Source organism: Vidua macroura, chromosome 3 (assembly GCF_024509145.1).
Source record: "Vidua macroura isolate BioBank_ID:100142 chromosome 3, ASM2450914v1, whole genome shotgun sequence".
NCBI classification, from domain to species: Eukaryota; Metazoa; Chordata; class Aves; order Passeriformes; family Viduidae; genus Vidua; species Vidua macroura.
This window is the reverse complement of record NC_071573.1, coordinates 96,258,297-96,281,528: the sequence shown is the minus strand read 5'-3', so window position 1 is coordinate 96,281,528 and position 23,232 is coordinate 96,258,297. Positions and strand designations below refer to the sequence as shown.

The following is a 23,232-nucleotide window of genomic DNA, read 5'->3' as shown; positions in this document are numbered from 1 at the left end:
GTTCCCTGGTACTGTAATAATTCAAAGAGAATTGGATTCAGATTGATCTGCAGAAGTCCTGCTACATCTGACTAGTGCCAAATAATCCATCTTTTAAAATCCAAATGGCACATCAGGGGAAACTGTCTCCAGAAAGAGCAGCATAGGTGTGTGCAAACTTCTTATGTATGAGATAGTAATGTTAAGATTAGCAGTTGCATAACTGAACATTTTTTCTTCAGATATTAAATGACAATGAGGTCATGTGTCATTCCTATGAAATAGAAAGGACAGTTACTACAATGAAACTGTATAATGCAGCAAAAAAAGAATCTGTTTTGTGCAGGATATCAACAGACAATTATTATGTTTAGTAACTTTGTGAAGTTTCTATTATCAAATACTTGTCACTAGAGATATTTATGGTGCCAAAAAACATCCAGGAAGAAAAGTGTGGTCTAAATAGAGATTTTTTTTTTCATCATCTTTATCTTAGAAAGAAGAAAAGGTTTCTTGTTCAATTCTCTATAATTACACACCCACAGGCAAGACTTATGCTTGAAAGTATTCCTTCCAAAAAAAGAGAATTTTAGAAATGTCTAGCAACTGAAAAAATACTTGATAGTGGAAATCTCAAGCAAATTCAACCAGAGCTGTCATTAGTGTGCCAGTTAACATACCACACTAATAGAGATACTCCAATTATCTGTCCTGAATGAATGTCTCTAAACCAGCTAGATATAACTCAAACACATTTCTAATGAGCCACAGGCAAATCTCATTAGTCTGTGATACCAGCAGAGATAATGAGCAGTGCTGATCCATGCAGCGCATTGCTTTGCACAAAGCTGTTTCTTTCAGGCCGTAATGTTTGTGGATGCAAACCAGAAGGGTATGAGTGCACAGAGGCCTGCTTTTGGACTTCCACTTTTCTTCTAATGCGTATTAAAAACTATTCTGACTTGTCAATTCTTCTAAAGAAAATGGCATATTTATGGCAGAGGAGCTGACTTGGTTAAAGCAAACAAAAAGCCAAACATTTCAAAAGAACTGACTAAATACAATTAAGTGATATGTTACTTCTCTTAAGCTATATGGCTTTGAGTGCACATAACAATGCAGTAGATAATGTAGGTGGTTTCTTAAAGGAAACATGCTTCATATTCTATTCCACTGTCTAAAAATTGTGGCAGAAGGAAGGAAAAGTGTTTTATCAGAAAAGTGAAGTTTTATTGCATCCTTCCCCATTTTATCTTCAAAAAAGTCTCCTTTGGTACTGAAAAAAAATAAATTGTAAAAGTCAGAAAAAATGTGTACTATAAACATCCTTATGGACTCTTCTATATTTTCCCACTCTTATTTCTACTGCTATCTCCTGTCAACAGTAGCCCCTGATGTTTGTGCATTACTACTTCATTGAGAACTTCACAGGCATTTTTACACAGGGGATTTATTATTTATTATATACCTGTGAGAAAGTAAACATTTTGTATATTATATATAGAGACATACATTACTTTTAAATAATTTCCCTTACCAAGAAAAAAAAAATATCTGAAAAGGCCTCTTTTATAGACAAAACAGACATTGGAGAAAATATGTATCTGAATAGAAACTGCCATGAAAATCAGAGCACTAAGTTGCCTAGACAAACTAAGCAGCGGGATAATGCATTCGGGAAAGTGGAAAGCAAAACAAACTTTAAATATGCCATATTTTGAAGCATGGAAACAGGTGGTAAAGAAAGGGTAACGTGATCTCAAAAGCCCCTCACAGAAGCATATTTGAAGCTTTCTGAATTCTGTTCTGCGATATTCACTGCAATGTGTAGATAAGCAAACAAGCAGCCAACCTGATGCAGAGCACCAACAATTTTGCGTGTCTCTTGGTAGACGGTCTCCGCGCTCCAGTGGCTGTTGATGCGTTTGAGGGCTCGGGCCAGGCGGTTGTGCTCCCTCAGCCACAGCGTGTGCATGGCAGCCAGGGATGTGACCTCGCTGGAGCGGCTGTCCCCGGCCAGAAAACATTCCACCCTCTCACCTCCACTTGCACTTGAGTCCTGTGCACAAGGGGATGGGATCTGGTCTGTAAAAGGCAGGTATTCCCGATGGTTATCATAATACTTTAAGTTTACTCTAAGAAGGCCTTCTTTGCTTGTTAAATTCCTCAGTTTGTTTTCAACAGCAGGGGTACTGCCATAGACTGTAGAGGCATCAAGGAAAGAAGTTAAGCCATTGATCTGTTGTCTTGTATTTAGCACTGATATATTTCCAAAGAGAATAGCATGATCACCAGTGCCGCATGCAGGAGAGGAGCGGTAGAAGGGCAGGCAATCCATCCCTGCAGATAATGTATCATTGGCGGTTACCTGCATACAAAATAAGGGTATTTTCTGAGGTGAGGAGAACCACTGTGGATGCTGAATTGAGTCTTGTCTAAATATTGACCTTTGCTCTCTCAGTTTTTCATTGCTCAGACCTCATCTACTGGAGTGACATATTCTAAATATGTATAGATTGTTTAGATTGGAGGAAAAAGATGAATATAAAGAGATATAAAACCCCAAAGATAAAAAACCAAAGATAAAAAACCCCAAAACATTTACTCTCTCATAAGCTATTGATGTATATATATCTACATCTAAATCAGTCTGACTTTACAATCAAAATTCATCATAAAATGTTTCAGAGTGAAGACGTGAACATCTGGTCAAATTCTGTTCTACTGAAGAGCAACTGAAACAGCAGGTTTACCTGTATGCATAAAAACATAATGAGGAGTTTCAGTGTCTTCAGCAGCACACCTTAAAATCTTTGGTTCAATACTGAATTCTAATCCAGCTTCCTAAGTAAAAAGGACAGATGTAAATATTCATTCTACTTTCCGCCAGTCCCCCACAAGTCTTCTGCCACATTATTTTGCTCTAACAGTTGTCTTACAAGTACTGAATTCTGACCATCTTTATAAAAAGCAAAGGCTGCACATAGGCTTGGCTAAATGAAAGATTGCCCAGTCCTTTATTGGTTTGAACTCCACATTGTTGAGACACTGAGGTCAAATAATGAGGTTCAAAAATCTGACTAAGAGAAAATAAATGTTTTGTACAGACACCTGAGCTAACCCTTATTTGTATTCTGTCTGCTTGCTTTTCATTTTTCAGAACTCTTCGGCAGAAGACAGTGAATGCTGAATATGTGATGTACTTTCTGCTTCATTTTTCTAATAATACAGAGATCAGTCTGCAAAGATAGAACTGTCATTAAATTCGGGTTAACAGTAACAAAGCAATTTTGGAATTAAATTAATTAACTTTATCTAATAATGTTACCTCATTTATTATACCAAGTAAGATTTTCTTAAAACTGAAAGCTTGTGTCAGTAGGAATTGATACCAACAAATGGTTTAATTTTGTTTGGTAAAGAAATTCTACCATTATTTCTTCATTGCCTAGGTTTTAGCAAATCAAAGTAGGTTATGTTTGAAAAAAATAAGTAATTTTCTTTCACTGATTTTTGAAATCAGTAATTTCTCTGTCTTGTGTTTTCTATTTAGCATTTGTTATTAAGACTTTTGGTATTAGTGTGGCTTCTTTTTCCCTTCAGCTGGTAATGTAAGCAGGTAATTCATGTCATAATACAAATATCTGAACTTGACAGCCACAGCTCTATATGTGTTTGAGTATTTCCTGCTTCTAGTCATCAGGAGATATTCTGGGAAGAATTCAGGTATCACTGAGAAAAGAATGTAGGAGATGCCTTTATGCTGTTAAACAGTAAGGCTCACAGCAAACATATCAACACTGAATGAAGTTCATACTGAATAATCTTTAGTTAACTGCCTCTGCAATTTCAATTCAATCTGTTCTGGTCCCCAGTGGAGAAAAGCAGCAGTAATGAACATTAAGGGACTGGCAGAGCTGCATAATGCTGTCCTTTCCCTTTTCATAGGATTAGTAGTTTGTAGTCAGCAGCTGAATGTGTAAAATAGAGGTTCCTTATATTATTGTTGGAATACATTAAAAATAATCTGAATGAAAAAAAGAGACCTTTTTCTGCTGAAATGGGTAGTGAGTAACATTTTTTTTTTCAAAATGGATGACTAAAATTCATGTGATTCTTTTCTGTTTGTGTCACATAGTTCTAAAGGGAAAAAAATTGCAACAAAACCATGATTGGCCACAATAGTTTTCCTGTATAGCTGCACGTTAATTTAAATGGTCATTATATATGCATGGTCAAATCTGGTTACAGTGAAATTCTTCTATGTGAAGGAAAATGAAAGGTAATAATTGTTTAAGTGTATCACAATCTCTAAACTGTTATTTGAGTGAAAGAAAAATCTTTCTTATTGTGAATTTATCCTGTGGAAAATGACCTTGTAAATATTTTTTTTTTTCCTGTGGATTTAAAAGAAAACCTAGCTTAGGTTCTCTGAAAGTTTGAAGAAAAGGAAAATATTAATGCTTATTTGTGGACATGCAACTTGGAGAAGAGTCCATGATTCCATCTGACAGCGAGCTGCTGCTTCTGAAACAGAAGAAAAAAGCAGGGATTCACTTTGCTAGTTGTTGAGTGCAGATGACTGATCTATTTGTAGCTGAGACAGTAACCTGTCATGTTATGTGTCACCTTTTTCAAATCACCTCACTTTTTCTGTGACTTTTTCTTTTCCACCTTTTTCTATCTCAGGTAAAACCGTAAGCTTTTCTGGATTGCATCATGCTAACTGTATGTGTCATGTCTATCTTGTTGGCAGTAACGTAATTAATACTGAATAAAGTCAGTAGCTCTCTTATGAAAGTCTTTCTAATGCTTCTTTATGTCTCAGCCCTAACCTGAAAAAATAATCTGAGAAATGACAAGTTTTCTCCACAGCCCTGTTCTGCATGTCAAGCTGTTATAAAATAAGTGTAAATTAAAGCTAGTGGGTTTAGGGTTTTTTTCCCCCATTAGGCGACCCCATAAATATACAGTGAAAAGAATGTTCAGGCTCTACCAGGAATTACAGCCTCTATGTGAGAATTGCTGAGAGAAATTCTATAGCATTTATTATAAAAATGTCCAGAACAGAAAATCACAATAGTTCATGGGAACCTATGAATCATTTACTGACACTTGTTGTTAATATCAATGCACTATTGCAGCTTTTGATCCTTCATTGAATTGCACTGACTCTGAATATTTTCTGGATGGATTCCCTAATCTGTGCAGTCAGGAGCTTCCTCTCCCTGCTGAAACCCCCAGAGAGGATGTGCAGTTGCAGGCACAGTTGTCCTTTTCTGTGGGTGGCTTCTCCCTTGGGTGCCGTTTTTGTAGGAACAGCAAGAGTGCAAACTGCAACCTCTATGTCTAAGTTGTTGTATAATATGCTATTGATTTCACTGCCATTGGAAACCAGCCACAGTTTCTTCATATACAAAATGAAAGCATAAAACTGACTGTGGCAGTTTTCCAAATATTTAATATGTGGAGATTTATTTAATTAATAATTCTGAAAGAATATTAGTTCTAGAGGGGAGTAGCATTTTGTTTCAGTGTTCAAAAATTAGTTCCTCTGATCACACTATTTACTGCATCTACTGCAACAGTCCTTTCTTTTTAAAATATTTTCTTTTTTCTTTTTTCTTTTTTCTTTTTTTTTAATACAGATTCTGTTCTCTGTCTTTGAGAAAAAAAAGTCACAAAATACTGAACATATGTAATAAAATTAAAAGAACAACCATATTTGTATCTGTCCATCAAAGCTATGAATAACAGGTTAATAACAAAATGAAGCTGAAAAATTCATGGGACTGTAGTCATGTAAAGGGGTCACAAGTTGGGAAACTTGTCTAATACTTTCAGGGTATTGACTGAATTTCTTTGTATGTCCCCTACCATGGCCAATCACAGCTACAAAGGAGGTAGCCTTGAGCCATCCTCCTGCTGGGCTACACTGGAGAGTAGGAGGCGCATTCAGTGCTAGATTTAGCTACACATTAAATACTCAGTGATAGATTTAGTACATGGTCACATAACTCACCTTAAAGAGCATCCTTGAAACATGCTCTCTGAACCTCATCACAGCTCCAAGACAGAAATCCAAAGTCTGTGCCTTGTTTAGAGCACTGAAGGATGTACTTGCAAGTCTATGCCATGACAATCTGTGGACCTTTTATCCTCTGCACTAAATGCCTCTACCACATGAATAATGTTAGCCTTGGAGTCTTTTTTAAAGATCCCTTATGTTGTCTCCTTTTTTAAATAGATGGGATTTCGAGGCTTGAATTAGCCAGGGTGATTAGACCAGTGTGGTCCCTGTGATCCACATTCCATTCAAGTTATAGGAAACAGTATGAGTTTTCTCTCAATCAAAAAATCCATGTAGTAATAAAAAAATGTGGGGGTTTTGCACTTAAAAATCAATACTAGACATGGTATTTCAAAGAATTTATCGTAAAAACAAACGACTTTTGAAGACTTTTGCAGTTTTATAGATACAGAAAACAGACTGTTTTAAAATAGGGAATCAATATATTGTGGTATATATTTCAGATGGATCCATTTTCACATCATACAAAGCACTGCTGGTCACGGAGTGGGTGTCCACCCTAGCCTCTCTTGGTAAGACTTTGGGAATATTTCTAAGACTGTTATTTAAAAACATAAACAGAAAAAAACAATTTCTTGCCCCAGATGGAAATTTGAAACACAGCAAACTAGGGATTTTTGTCAGAACTATAGCCTACTCTTAGTAATTAGGGCTGTTGTGGCTGATTCAGGTTACTCCGTGCTCTCAGTTGCTCACTATCTGAAAGAATGTGGTTCTTTAAGAAGCCTCTAATCTTTCTGAATGCTCTCAAGATATGTCTGCAAACTTTCAAAACTTTGGACTTCCAAAAGTCCATATCTCCAGGGTGAGAGGGACTAGATTTACCTGCCTGTGGTCAAATTGTAGGCATTCCTTAATTTCACTTAACCTTCCCACCATAAAAATTTTAAATTTAAATTCTCCCACTATATGAAGACAAGCCACCTTTTAACAAATACCTTTTAAGATTTGGTTCTCTACAGTTAGCCAAATATTTTTCTCTACATTTAATGAAAGAAGAATGAGGCACTTAAAGCAAAACGAGACTGTGGAATGTTTATCAACTACAGTTTGCTGAGGCAAAAAAGGTTTTCTATTCTGATAGAAGCCCTACATGGCAGTACATAGACAAGCTGGTCAAAAATCAAGCTCCAACACTAAGTAAAGCAATTTAGGTTGCTCTGACTTGAACATCACCAAGGGCTGTGATGGGCATGGGACTTTCCTGTAGCCTGAGTTGGACAGGCTGTACTTTGAGAAACAAAAACATGGTTTAAATTAGGTGATCAAGAATACAGTATCCTAAATTCATACCTATTTGTGTTTCTTCTAGCCCTCTAACAAGCTTTGAACTCATGTTTTCCATCTGCTCAAAGCAAAGATGTGATGTATGTAGGTTTCAGCAGCTCCCTGGAGATAATTTTTATACATACATTGAAAAGATAGCTTTCTTTGAAAGTTTGCATTAACTGGAAGAAGTATCTTTGCTTTCAATGAGTAACATTGATATACTTTCATTTTATCTGACTGAAAATGTAAATGACTACTTTGCTATATTCCCCAATGGAACTCAAAACCTTGAAGCATGAGAACAATGATGTTAGGAGAGACCAGTAAGGTTTCTCTTAAACATAAACCTTAGGTTAAAAAAAATGATGCTTTTATTAAGTACATTAACTATAGTTTATTATCTCTACAAAAAAAACCCATTAAATGTCTACCTGTTTCATTTAATAGTTGTACTGTTTTTGATTTTTCTATCAGTGTTCTAACATTTCTTGACTTTACTCACCTGTTTAGAGCCTGGAATTTCTCTTGAAGAATTTAAGTTAGAATCTTACCTTTATTGGAAAACATGGATTTTGTTTTTCGCAAGTCATCTGGCACTCCGTCCCGCTTAGGAAGGTAGTTCTACTTGTGCTCTGGGGTGTGAATGCAATGTCATGGTCTATGTACTGTCCCCATACCATAATGATATCAGAATACAGTCTGTCTTCAGTAACAGCCTCATTAGGTGCATGAATAATTTTTCTGGTCACTTCACGAACCTGAGAAGAGAACCAATTTACCTTGAGTGTCAAACAATTTTTACTTCTCACAAAGTGATAAAACACTACAAAGTAGGGGGAAGAGTGATAAAATCTATCTTCCCTCTCCCCACCTTTATGTTGTAGAGTGCTTCTAATGGTTTGACTAAAACCAAACCAAACCAACCAACCAAACAAACAAACAAAACCCCCCAAAAACCTAAAAAAACCCTACCAACCCAACAACAATATAAAATCCAGCCTCTACCAGGTTCTTATTTCTGTTCAGGAGCTGAGACCAAGGTCCCACAAGCAGTTTCAAGGACGTTTCATCAGAGCTTTTCTATATGTTTGCCAGTTAACAGTGTATCTTTGATCTGTTCCTTTCCAGAGGATTTTGAAAACCACACATCTATTTTAGACTGTATAAAAGTTTTCTTTCTCTTTATTCTGTTTTCTCCTCCTTAAACAAAAGGATTTGGTGGGAAATCTCAAATCACTGTTGATACTCAAAGTCAGAGCTGTTCCATATGTAAATGAAAGGAGCTTACACAGCCCAGGGCATGAGGTAGGTTGCAAACACATGGTAGCTGAAAGTTCAGCTTCCTTTTCCCAAGCAAGGAGAAGTAAAAAAATTATTTCTGACACAGTTCTGTGCAAGATGCACAGAGATACAGATGCTCAGAGATACAGGAGGAGCACATAGAAACATCTATGCTACATATCCTGCCTATATTAATAACCAAGCAAAACCATAAGGGCAAAATCAGCACTCAGTTTGTGGAGATGTTCAGGGTATCATTGTTTACAGAGTCCTCTCTCATGCTACAAAATATTCCGTGGCAAATAACAGCTGCCTCGGAAGTCAAGCAACTGAAAGGGCAGCACATAAAATCGACTCACAGAGCCTGTAATAAATATAAGGGCTATGTAATGAATGTATAAGGCAGATTCAGTTAAATAGAATTGGTAAGGACAACAGGCAACATGGGACTTGTTAGGAACATCAGAATTTATGCTGAAATAGTCAAAAGCAAGCTACCTACAGCTCATCAGGAATCCAAATCTTTAGATCAGTATTTTAATAGCTTTGGTGGCCACAAATATTTTTTTTTAAATTATTAAAATTTGCTTATCACTGTTTTGCTTTATAGTAATCGTAACACTTATCTATCACTTTCACAATATTTTCCCATTACTTTTGAAAGAATATAGTTAGATAGCCAAAAGTACCAAAAAAGAACAATTATGTAAATGAGAAAAAACATTTATGACATTAGTTTTACCCTATCTTACTCCAAAACAAAGCAAAGAACCTTGCTGATGGTCAGATGTTGATGATCAGATTTGGTACAGTTATATAATCTTTTTTTAAGGGTGTTTTACTTTACAAGCATGTACCCTAGTGAATCTAGAAAAAGGCAGTTTGTACTATCTCCTGGAAATTTGCCTGTGTAAATGTCAGGTTTTCATCACTGAGTGCTAAATTGTGCAACTTGGAGACAATGTTATTTCATTAATAACATGAGTTGCAGGTGACATTAACACTAAATTCTCCTGCTTATCCATATTAAACATACAGTGGTTAAAATAACAAGACTTTGAGTCCATTAAAAGTCAGGTTTCAAAGCAATGATGACAAATCACAAATTGTAAATCCAGCCCAAATCATTGTACACTGCCCTGGGGAATTTTTCTCCCAGTCCTCTGTGCAAACGTTCTTTTTTCAGACTTCCCTCTATGGCAGGTGTGCTATTTTTTAAGTATATGAGGTGCCAAACTCCATAAATACTGCAATACTTTCTCAGATCAGTAAGTTGGACTGGCTGAAAAATGAAGTCATGATTTGACAGCAATACTTGTTTGGTTAAGGCTTGCTAGCCTATGAAGAATGGCGTACATGCACACACCTACACACCTGCTAGCATGTCTATGTGCTTTATATCTGTTTAGTTAACATCCAACATTTTTTCCCCCCTCCTGCTTCGCTGAATGAAGGTGCCACTATTAAAACAAAGAATCACAAAATTGCTGGAAAACCTAGGCTGGAAGGAAGCTCTGGAGACCGCAATGTGCAACTTTAAATTGAAAGCAGGGATTAGGTTATTAAGAGCCCCATAAAGACAGATATTGGGTATTTCCCATGAGGGATATGCTGGAAGTTGTCAAGGCTGGAATCCATATTCCAACAAAAACCTTTTCCAACATTCATTGTGCTCACAACATATTTAATTTCTTGTTTCAAGACAAAATTTTCTCTGGAGCAACTTGTGACCATTGCCTCTTGGCATGGCAGCATGTATCCTTGTAGGCCTCCCTCTTCTCTGCAATTTCATCATGGGAAAGTCAGAATTAGGTCCACTGTGCACCTTTCCTCTACCTCTGTATAGAAATCACCGTGTCTGCTGGCTGCCTGGTGCCTGCCAGGCCAGGCATTTGGCTGGCTCCTGTCCTGCCTGCTCTCCCCTACAGCACTTTTTGGAGTACTGGGCTGCCCCTCAGGAATGTCAGTGCCCCCTGCACTGCTCCATTTTCCCATTACTTTTGGGCTTACCCCAGCCAGGGACAGGGAACCTCTCACCATGTGGCTGAACTTCTGCTTTAGCAAAGCCACTGGCTTCTTAACTGAGCTCCACAGATACTTTGGAAGTATTTTACACAGATACTTCCTTTACTGATGCAAATGGAGTTCTGTGGTGGCAGGTGTGCTAATGGCCCAGAGTAAGTGTTTCAGGTGATCTGGAGGTACACTGCCTAACCGAGGGTAGCTGGAATCCATTGTATCGGACGCTGGGATCCCATCCTCGAGGCTGGCTGAGGCCATCTTCATAGGCTGCTGGAAGCCACCTAGCCAAAGCTGTGTTGGATGCCCCCCATCTAGGATGTTCCCTATGAAAAGAAAAACAAAATTAAAAATCAACAGCAAAAAGGCAACAGCAGCAGTAGAACCTCTGAATATATTCTGAATAAAAAAAATACATAAATAAATACATACATATATATATTTATATTATATTTATATTATATATATGTTCTGAATATAAGATCTGACCATAAAAATAAAATAATATGAAATAATCAGCCACATAAAGCAAAATGCCATTAAAATAAGATGTTCATATAGCAGTCTTTGAAAGTGCATAAAATACTTGTCTTTATGTGTGCCAATATTAATTTTACTCAAAAGGAAAATAATGAAAATTGAAATTACTAATGAATTATTACTATTTTACTCATGTTTATAACCTAAGTTGTTTACCTTTGGACATTTTTTAAATACTTGCTGTGAAGGTGAGTTCCTGATAGTGTCCCCATTCCCCATAAAGTCAGATATACTCTCAAGTGCATTTGCTAGCATCATTAAAAGATGCTTGTTTAGAGCAACAGAGAGGAAATAAAAACTTGGGAAAATATGAAGAAACCCTTCAGTGTGAAGGTGAAGAAAACTTAAATGAAAATTGGACACTAGTCATAGAGAATAAATCATTTAGCAAGACCAAAGGAGCCAGGGCTGAGGAGATGGGAGCTGAATCCAATGGCAATGCTGCCTCTGGCTGAAGCTATACCAATTTCTTGGGTCCATCTTTGGGAGGGCCTGTGCACAAGCCCAGGCACTGAACTATTCTGCTAGGTTGTCAGCACTAACTGCAGTGCATTTTTTCCTCACAAAAACTTGCTTTTCTCTGAATGTCACCTGCCTGAGCATATCTTGGCATCATTGCATACCAGTTTGTCATCCCACAGCCAGCCTACCTGGAAGGGGGAAGAGGAGTAAAAGAGTGTAGTCAAACGTGTAAAAGTAAGAGGGTGGCAAGAATCAGGTCACATTTAATTTGAGGGTCAGCAAATGATTCTTGGTGATTTCTATTTATTAGTATAGTCAGTGAGTCTTGGGTTTGACCCAATTAATTTTCCCTCTATCATGAATATTAGAAATGTTAGGATTTGGGTTTTTTTGATTGTTTTTCAACTTGTCCTGTTCAACATATTTCATAATTGTTAAATATATATCAACACTAAAAAGAAGAAATTATTTTTTTGCAATGCATTCAGTTGACTGAAGTTGTAAAGTAAGCCACAAAGAACCATAAATATTTCTGGAAAGTTGGTAGAAATACATAGTGTTAAAACATACATTTACATGGATCAGGATGCTAAACAATTATATTAATATTTCATTGATCTCCAGCACACTGAAGAAACTCAATTTGCCAAGCTATATGGTGCTGTAATACGCTTAATTATCCACAATAATTCACACTTGAAGGTTGAAGTATGCTTTAATAAAGCATTCAAATTAGTTACAGTTGATTTGCCTTTATTGAAATTGCATAAAATACTGCACATAGTGTAGTGCTATTTCACTCAATTAAATATAATGAAATGTTAATGTAACTGCTTAACCAGTGATTTTTCTCCTGATTGCTTTTGTATTTTAGCAGATCACTGGAATGCGACTCTAGTAAAACCCGTCTCACATGCCCTTTTATTATTGCATTAAACATGTTAATGTAGTGGAATCTTGCTTGAGTTAAAAAGGCAGCTGAAATAATGAGATTTTGTTACCATATAGCTTTATAAAGTACTCAAATTTGATTACTATATATTCTGTTTACGGAAAGTGGGAGTTTTCCTTTACGTGTGAATACTGGAATTGTACCATTTGGATTTTGTTTTGGCTGCCTGAGAAGCAGAAGTCTTAAGCTTCCATTTACTATCCATATTTTTATCTTTTGAATCTTATTTTAATATTCTGCCTAGTTGCAAGTAGATGGAATGAATGCCATATGGCAACTTAATAACTGGAATTTGTGATGTTTTATGTTGTGCTAAGCTATCATGAGCGTAACTTCTGGAAACACGGGACACGCTTATTGAAAAATAAGCCTGCTACTAATTGAACACTTAGCTTGCAATGAGGTGAAGTAGCTAACCTAAAGGAAACATCTCAATTCCTTCTTATGGAAGTCAATGGACTCAGTCAGGATTGCTTGTTCTTTCTACTAGGTGAGCCATACTCATACTCCTAATTCTGCTGGTACTGGACCTCCAGACTGAGCACCAGGTCCTTACCTGAGAGAATGGTTAATGATGCAACAGTGAAATAGAAATGTTGCAGATAAAATTCCTCCCTGATGCCCCAAATATTAGGTGTACAAAAAGTAAGTCATTGAATAACCTGTCCATCAAGCCAGAAGGACAGACAGTTCCTGGGTGCCATCCTCTCATTCCATTTATTTCTCACTACCAGGAACAGCCAAAGATGCAGCCTTGCACTGGACATATAACTACCTCTGAAAGCTAAGATTAGGTGAAGCTGATTCACTGTGAGAGTCCCTTCCTTTAGTACCTGTAATTCCTTCACCCTTGAATTCCTCTTATTGTACTAGACACTAAAAAAATACTTAGATCAATGCTAGTTGTGATTAAAAATGGGAAAAAAAGGTCTTTGGATTTTCCTTCTGTTCCTTATTCTTCATTTTAAATTAATGCAATTTTATTTTGCTTGCTTGTTTAGGCAGAAAGGAAACTAAAATCTGTTAATATCTCTTACTAGTAAAAGTGGATAATAAATATCTCTGCTGGAAATGTCTGCTATTATGTTAATGTTGTCCATAGAAGGTCATGTTTATGCTACACCTTTGTTCTTGGAAGTGCACACTAAAACAAAGCAATCTCAGTGCTAAGGAAAAAATCCTTTGCAATTGATCTGATTTGCCCCAAATGTGCAAACTGATTTAGCAGAACATCTGTAAAGCATTTCCTTTCTCCCTTTTAAATAGATTAAAAAATATTTTTATTTTGGACACATAATTAATTCCACTAGAAATTTTGTTTCTGAATTTCACTCATGAAATGCAGAATTTTGTGATCTACAGTACAGCTATATATTCAGAGTGAACAAAAGTACAAATGCAACATAGGTCTTGATATATTTTCTGCCTGAAAGTGGAAGCTTTAAAGCAAGGAAAAGCACAGAATGGTATTTCATTTAATGTCTGAAGTCCTTGAAGCTGGCTTACATCACAGAATATGTTATTTACATTACAGTGTTATGGGCTTTTTAGGCTGATGTATTTCAGTAGAACTAGAGGTATTTCAAGGGGCTCGCAAATTTTTAGACTCAGTTAAGATCTGATTCACTGGTTTCAACACCTTTGGTTTTGAAGGGTTTTTTTGTCACCTTACATCTTTTACACACATTTAGAGCAAAGAGTTTAAATACCACCACATATGAGTGGTGGGTTTAAGTTCTGATGTGGTACAAGCATAAAAACATACAAAGTAGAACAGAGTGACTACAGGCCAGACTCAATGAATCATATTTACCCTACCCAGCTTTAGATGTCAGACTGAAATGCCTGTACACATCCTAGGATTATCAGTCACTGAAGAGAAAAAGGTCTTTACCTATAGCAGAGTGCTTCTCTCCATCTCTAGGGAGAAAGACTAAACAGCCATGCCTGTAAATTAAGAGCTTCATCCATGTGTCTGTGTTCAGCTGCACAAATCTTGGCCAATGTATTCAAACCCTGATGGAGATGTCAGTGCAAATATTGTACTAGCTGCTAGTTCAGATTCCAGGCAACTCTGAACATGCCTGGGGGAAATTATGGATATCCACATAGTTAGATTTATAACACTGATGCATATCAGGTTGTGTCCTTTCAGCAAAGAGTCTATCAGGCATGTTCCTTGCAAATGACTCATGATGTAGCAAAACAGATTCATCTCATAAAACCAGACTCACTGAATAATAAAACTGCAGAATTGTACTGCTGTTTATTCACCACATTGCAGAGTACCATAACCTGTACAATGATAACAGCCTTCCATTTTCATCTCTGTAGCACTTCACCTGTAGACTTACAGTCCACCTTTCAGTTTGTGACCTTAGGTCTATGTATCCAGAGGCTGTTGAGTACAAATATTGTTTACCCTTGTACTTACAAGGGCCCTCATTCTCAGTTTAACACTCATTGCATTGGAGGGCTCTGAAAAGATGGGCACATCTATTATGTGGGGTTTTGCAGGAAACAATTGTCAAATAAATTAGGCAACAAGTAGATACTAGTTAAAAAAAATGACCACTAAACACATACAAGCAGATATGTCAAATTAAAAATAACAACTAGAATTTTTTGATTCATGCTTGCTAACTGTTAGAATTGTGGGAAAATACAAAACTATTTCTCCTTGGGAAGTAATATTGTTTTCCTGCTTTATATAATTTTATCCAATTCAATAAAAAATAAATGCTGGGTTAGAATTAAGTTTTCTTTTTATATAGAAGAAGGCATCTACTAAATCAGTTCTCCCTAAATATGAAGTTCCTCACATAATCCTAGAAACTTTCAGAGGAAAAACCTGTTTACAAAAAGTAGTACACCAATGTTTAAATGATGAGTTCTTCCTCCAGGAACTTTCACAGGCACCTCATTTACAGACAGGTTGATGCCAAAGTTAACTGATTAACACCAGTCCCCCTTCACCAATTTCCTTGGAAAAAGTAAACACAGCTTCTTGGATTTAAAGAACAAGAAAAAAGGGTTTTTCAGGGCACAATTTTTATCATACATACCTGTTATTGCAGGCACCAGTGATGAGTCGATATTCATTAGCTAAGCAATTATTTGGACATTTTGGTGGCAACATATAAGGCAGACATCCAGAAATATTAGCAATCATAGTGAGCAGATCAGCTGATAAACGATCTGAAATGAAGAACCCAGACAAGCAATTTGCTATATTGGATTTAGATGCTAGAGTAGAAAAGGCATTATTGTCAACTGCATCTACAGTATTCTCCCTCTTCCTCAGAAAGAGCACTTAATGAGAAGTGCTGCAAGAGGCTGTGTCAGGGACTTAGAGGCAGAGCTGGTTTTATTAGGTGATGCATAGAGAATGAGAAGAAAAAGGTCCAGCAATAGCTGGGAACTGAGGTTGACCTGCTTGCTGCATCCTTCTTTCTCTGTGTTGTAGTCCTTTTCTCGCCTGGTCCCTGTATTTACAACAAAGGTGTAAAAAATGCCATTCAAGAACAAAAGTATATGCCAAGGAAGAAAAATGTGGGACTGGAAAGATGCAGAAATTTAAAGACCCTGCAGCTGACTATAGAATTCAATGTTGAGTGGAAGAGAATCAGAATTATTAGCTGGAATTTGGAAGCTAGGTAAAATCAAGACCCTTTATATCAGAAGACAGCATATTATAAATATATTTCTGAAATGATCCAAAATGGGTCTCCCAGTGAGCATCTGATGATGATCATCTGACAAAGCCACACTATTGTGTAAGCTGCAGAGAGCTGGCACCTATTCTCACCTCTGCAGGTATTGAAATATGTATGGCCAGTTGGAGGTGGATGTACCCATGAAATAGGAGCAACCTGGTCTAGAGGAAGGTGACCCTGCCCATGGCAGGGGGCTGGAAGTAGGGGGTCTCTAATGTTCTTTCCAGCTTAAACCTTTCCATGATTCTTTCTACAACCATCACATGATGGAAGATGAGGGTAGAGGTAATATATAACTCTTGCACTTGTCTCCCCACTGGCCAGTGCATGCCACCCAGTCCCAATATCTATTTTTTCTGCCCATTCAACTCTGAAGTAAACTGCTTTAATCCATTGTTCAAACCAAAATATGAAGCCACAAAAACAAACAACAAAGGTTCAAGGACCAAATCAGCTCGAAACATGTTCTGCTGAGCAGTTAGAACCTGTACAAGGCAGTAGGGAGAACAGAAGGAGAATAGGATGTTAGACTGGCTACATAATCTTGTCATTATGTACTAGTAACTTGTGCCAAATTTGTGGATAGAGCTGTAGTTCTATGTTATTTCAGGTTCAAAACTGCACTCAGAGCCCAGCTCCCCAGTTATCTGGGCTGCCTAGGCAGAGACTCACATGTCTTCTTTAAAGTTAATTTAGTTCTTTAATTCATGTAAAATTATTCTATTGCAGCACATAGACTGGATAGTGTCTATTCACATTATATTAACATTGTTTCAGCTCTGAAAATTAACAAGATCTTTGTGCACTTCTGCAGTTTAGAAATTCAACTTCTTTTTGAAATCGCACAGCACAAAAATAATAGCATCTGTATGTTTGTGTGTATATAAATATATGCACAGACATACTGATAAAGATATATTTTTAGTTCTACAAATGTCCCATTAGTTTAGTAAGGCAGATATTTCTGCAAGGAAATAAAATAATAACTGTGGTGCTTTATGTTAGTTTATAGCACTCTAATGCTTCTATATCTTGGAAAAAAATTTTCTAGTACTAAGACAGAACACTTCATGTAAGTGAAAGAATTAAATTAGTAGGTGAAAAAAGTCAATGTTTCTGATATTTCGAGCCTTCCAGACACCAGACAGACATCTTGAAATTCATACCTAATTAACAGCAAGTATTTTACTTAGACAATATTGAACTTTCTGGACTATGTCTTTCTTTCCCCATCTAATATTAAAAAAGCCAGTTAAAGTGGAAATAAATGTGTAACAGCAGTGCATTATAAAATTAGTTTTGGAAATATAAACATATGTTTTTTAAAAGAGGGATATGCATATGTTGAGAGGAAGTGTGTTTGAAAATGGCAGTGCCATAGTGTGATAGAAGATAAAGCACTAAACCCAAACTGCTGGGGAAGATAGATATTTCACTGCAAACAAGTAGCTTACAACACTGAGGATATGCAGGCTAATTTACAGGCAATACAAATACACAGTCATGAGTTCACAGGATGCCAATAGCGTAATACTGCTCTCCTCAACTATAAGAACACCACCCACACTCCAGAAAAGAGAAATGTAAACATATCTGAGGTGTTTTCAAGAACAAAAGAAAGTGTAAAATAAAATAAAAGTGAACTTAACTGAACTTTAATCTAAAAGACAGCATTCAACAAATCAATAGGGTGGTTTGACAATGTCAATATACTGTATTTACCAGTTGGATGCAATGAACGTTTGTGCTTCTGGCAAATTTTTTGTTTCAGCACCTGAATTGACATTTCCATTCGTTCAGCTGCTCGGGAAATATCTTGACTTTCTTGTTCAGGAAATTTTGAGAAAGCCAGCAGTAAGGTAGGGGTTGCTATTCCACTTCCTTGGATCTTTCTATAATTGAGATAAATACAGAAGGTTTTGCAATGAATACATTTTTAAAACTTTTTCATAACAATAAAGCTGTCTGTGCTGGATATGTTGTAAGTTTAAGGTATTTAATGTATTAAGGTATATTTTGAATGAAGAGAGGCTGGGAAAGCAAAGAGGAAGGCTGTTTTGTGACCTTGTTCTTCAAGGAAAATTCTAAAAAAGAAACTGTGCTTCTGTTGGACACACACCGAGTTCATTTTGTGGGAAGCCTTTAGGATAAGAAAGAAACTTTTGGGGTGCAGCACTAAGTGGAAGACCTTGTGCAGGATAGTCACAAAAGAGGTCTCCTAACTCACTGCTGTGAAAAGGCTTTGCTTTCATGTAACATTTAATACCCAAGACCATCCTCAATCATCAATAGGACTTCTGAGCACCAATTCTCTTTAAAGTCTATATATCCACATACATAGTATTTCAAAGGAAGCTTAAAAGTCTGGTGTCTGGGGTAAGTGGCCTCAGTTTTATTCCTAATAAAATTTCAATTACTAATTGAAATAATCATTGTTGAGCATTTATCTTTAGCATCTCTTAGCATTTATCATGTTTAAGATATTGACCAAATAATTGCCACAAGATCTGGTGAGACAGATAAATATCAGTATTTCCATATATTACATGAGGCAGTTGAGCCACTGAAGCTTGCGACTTATGGTTTTAAATTTTAAATGCCTTAGGATTGTCACCAAAATACTATCACTAAAAATCGAGAGTGACCTCAGTCTTTACATACAGAGGGGCAACAGTTCTTGACTTCTGTCCATGTAAACGGTTAACACTCACAGAGCTCTGCAAATCATGACTCATTTTCAAAACACAGGGATAAGTCTTTAGGAAAGTCTATGCAAAAATGTGGGGATTGTACTCTGTAAAACTTAGATATTGTGTTCCAAATATTGGAGAGAAATTAATTTTGTATTGCACAGAAATCTAGTCATAAAACGGTTGAAAGAGCTCATCCACACTCCAATACAAATGTTTTCTTTCCTTTCCCTTATCTTTTTTTTACATCTGTTGTAGATGGAAGGGGAAATATGAAATTAACTTTTACAGTCCAGTTTAAGGCAACAGGGTTTGGCTCATTATGCCATAGGAGTAGTTCCTGTCACTGCACAGGAAAAACATAATTAATGTTCAAAAATAGTCCATAAAAGTATGACTTTTGAGCTATTTTGCTCAAAAAAAATCCAATTTTTTTGTGTTATTTATTTTGTCCCACATTTTAAAAGAGCAACTTATATGGTGATAATGCACAAGGTCCTATTGGATCAGATTATCAGTGACATAATCATAGAATGGTTTGGGTTGGAAGGAAACTTAGAGATCCCCTAGTTCCAACCCCCCTGCCATGGGCAGGGTCACTTTCCTCTATACCAGATCCCTCAGAGGTAAATGGGGGCAGTGATTTGTTTATTATTTGGGCTGTCAAAGAAACAAAAATATTGACATCAAACTTTTTTGTTATGAAAGCTTTTTTTCCTGAATACATTACTCACTTCTTTTTTTTACCTTTTAATTTCATAACGTGCAGCAAAATCCACCAGACTAGAGCCCTTCTGGATAGCCTTAGTAATGCAGTTATCTTCAATTTGTTCTTAACAGGGAAAAAACAAAAAGAAAGGAAGAAAGATAAATATGCTAATAAATAGCATATCTATTAAAATATATACAATTAGAAAATATACAAGTTTCTAATATTAAGTTACATTTTTTGCCCTTTAAAAGTATCTCCTTATGTTTTTCCTGAAAATAATGTGGCTTCTGAGCTTTCTAAAAGGTAAGGTAGGTGTATTAAATAAATTCTTCCATAAGAAGAATTTATTAGGGATATAAGACTTGGGGATTTAGATTTCCTTGCTTGAAGTATAAATCCAATTATAGACATGTCATATAGGACCAAATATAATACGCCCAGCTGAAACATGTTGTGTTCTCTGTATGCAACTGTGTTCTTTAGGTTCATATGTATTTTTCATCAAACTGTCCTTGGATTGACAGGACAAACCTGATCCTCACTCACAGGTAATATGACCTGGTCTGAGTCACATAAAGAATTCAAGTCCATATTCAAGCAAAATTAAGACCTGGGATTGGGCCAATTCATGAAAACCCTATTCTTATTTCTTCACCTATGTTTGGTGGAAAGATATATGTGAACATAATAATACTTCAGCTGTGCTATTTTGTATAATGCTATTATGAGGCTTAGCTTATCCCTCTTTTGTGTACATGTTGGTTTAAAATAAAATAACCAGTCATGTTTAAAGTCCAACTCTATCCAACTCTGTCCAATTCTATCTGAATTTCATGGGATGGCGCATTTTTTCTTCGAAAACAAATAGTAAAAAATAATAACAATCATTTATGTACAATTGTTCATCATTTATGTACGGTGTAATTTTAGGGGAGCATGTTTTATTTGTAGTACATTCTGTGCTATTTCTATCATTTGTTTTTTGAATAAGGCACTCAGCTCAAGGAAGAGAAATGTGTGATGAGGAGTAATCTCTCCTAGGCTAAATTATACTCTACTAAAGTTTTCAGTATCTAAGTATAGCAGTAATTATTTCTCTTTTTCACCTATGCATAATAAAATATTCAGATGATTCATTTGGTGTTATCATTTGGATTTCCACTACTTTTGAAAACCTTTTTGAGTCTATGTTAAAAAAAAGTTTGATTTTTACAGGCCATATAATAAGTAGTTATTTTATTATTTAATATAGCATATTTTAAAATTACTTTTAGGGGGCTTAGCTCTGAGAAATATAACATGCTTGAAGTATCGCTCATCCTGTGATATTGATTCAAACTGATGTAAAAGAGACTATCCACTTGCTATACTTAAGTTCCATTGTGTCTCTTCCTTTTCTTCTAAGAAGTATGAATTTGGTCCCAATACCATGTCTTCAAATATGTGGTTCTTGAGTAACAAGCATAATCTTGTACTGTCTCATCAGACCAAGAACACTTACTATAAAAAGAATCACATTTCATCTATTTATAGTCCATGTATATTTTATATATTTTATATATATAATAGGTAAAATATATATAATATATATTATATATCATATATATAACATATATATTTTATATATAAATATATACTTTTTTATATATTTGTACTTTCCTGTGCCTTAGGGAAGAATATAAAAAGGAGGGAAAGGGACTTCTTATATGACAGGATGACAGCCGATGGTTTTAAACTGACAGAGAGCAAGTTTAGATTAGATGTTAGGAAGAAATCCTTTACTGTGAGTGTGGTGAGGCACTGGAACTGGTTGCCCACAGAAGCTGTGAATGCCTCATTCCTGGAAGCGTTGAAGGCCAGATTGGATGAGGCCCTGAGCAACCTGGTCTTGTGAACAGCATCCCTACACATGGCAGAGGGTGTGGACCTATATGATCTTTAAGGTCCCTTCCAAACTAAACCATTCTATTATTCTTGGATTTATTTTGTATTAACTAACATATAATATAATTTAGCCATTTTAGACCACATCTTTCCAAACAATTTGTATGGAAGCTTAAAGTAAATAATCCAGTATGGAAAGAAAACCTGATCTGTTTTGAAGTGATGGTACAAAAAAAAATCTTGTAAGAAGTAATAGCTTGGGAATTTGTTTTTAATTTAATTTTTCGCATATAATTTTATTTTATTTGTGATTCTACACTAAATTCAGTGAAAACTTTCCTAGGGAATCATATCACCAAACCTTATGAATCATGCATACAGCTATATAATATGAGATTGTGGTTTGAAATTCTGTTTCTTTACTATCTCTGCCCTAATTTCAAGTAAAATCAGTTTCTGCAGGTTTCTTTAAAAATTCAGTCTGGTATCTGCTATACTTCTAGTTTATTAGATTTAACTAATTTAAATTGAGCAGATACAAATTATGGTAAAAATTACAAGATTACATTTTTTGAACATAAGGAATACTGCAATCTGAGATGCTCTAAAATCCTCAGGGTGCCAGCAGCCAACAGATCCACAGGAGAGAAGCACCCTTGTGGGACAGCAGGAGGGTGCTAGGTGGGACATCCTATGGCAACTGCCTCTAGCCCAGGATGATTAGCAGATGGGGAAAGAAATCCAGCAATCGTGCTTGGCAGCGATCATCTGACACATGAATGCTGCTAAGAAAGTAAAATCGCTCCCAGTCAAAGCAGTGATTGAGAGACCCTACACATACAAAGTTTTACTTACTGAGTTTATGAAACTACAATTTAAAAGAACACCTCCATGGAATAATTCTCAGAGAGGCCAGATAGTGTATTTTGCGCACAAAAGAGGTTGAGCTATACTGCTGTTGCTAAACTGTCTGCAGTGTCAGTGTATTTTCAGCTTAAGCATCAACATAAGAAACTAACGTATATTTTTACTGTTACTTACCAAAGATGGTGTCTTTCCTTATTTGAAGGAAAGAAAAGAAAACAGCTGTGAAGGCTATAGCTGCTGAAAATCCCAAAATAATGAAAACTTTCATCTACAAGAAAGAAGAGATAGTTGAAAATACATATACCTTTATCTTCTAATTATAAGCCAGACTATAAATAATTTTCTGTATATGGCAAATTTTACTTTAAAATTAGATTTCCAACCATATTCTGACTATATTTTTGAAGTTCAAAGTAATTCACTTTCTCTTTTCCCTTCCTTACTTATTACTTTTCTTTTGCATTTTGAGAAGCTTCTAGCACAATGATGCATGTAATTTTATTTTATAACATAACATGTTCTCACAATATCAGCAGCACATATATTAGAAATTCATCAATATTTTACTCCCATTCATTTTGAACTTCTCTGTGCATGAGACTGATTTGATTGTAAGTTAGTGATTGCACATAAGATAATGAAGTGGTCAAACTAATAACAATTAGTCAGACCCTAATCTATGCTCCTATCCATAGATAACTGTGGTATCAAAGCAGCACAGTGAACATGACCACTCTGCTGAGGTGAGCTGCATTCTCCATTTCAGTACT

The 23,232-nt window shown here is 36.0% G+C and overlaps 1 protein-coding gene across 1 annotated transcript in view; it reads right to left on the bottom strand.

The window, feature by feature from the left end:
• Positions 1–22,730, bottom strand: part of TPO (thyroid peroxidase) — a 35,937-nt gene extending 13,207 nt beyond the window's left edge. The window contains exons 1-7 of the mRNA XM_053973309.1: positions 22,637–22,730; positions 19,747–19,831; positions 18,032–18,201; positions 15,659–15,791; positions 10,836–10,965; positions 7,891–8,097; positions 1,832–2,347 (exon numbers count right to left, since the gene is read on the bottom strand). Of these exons, the coding sequence (XP_053829284.1) occupies positions 1,832–2,347; positions 7,891–8,097; positions 10,836–10,965; positions 15,659–15,791; positions 18,032–18,201; positions 19,747–19,831; positions 22,637–22,730 (1,335 nt within the window). The remainder of the gene's footprint in view (positions 1–1,831; positions 2,348–7,890; positions 8,098–10,835; positions 10,966–15,658; positions 15,792–18,031; positions 18,202–19,746; positions 19,832–22,636) is intronic.
• Positions 22,731–23,232: the final 502 nt, after the last annotated feature.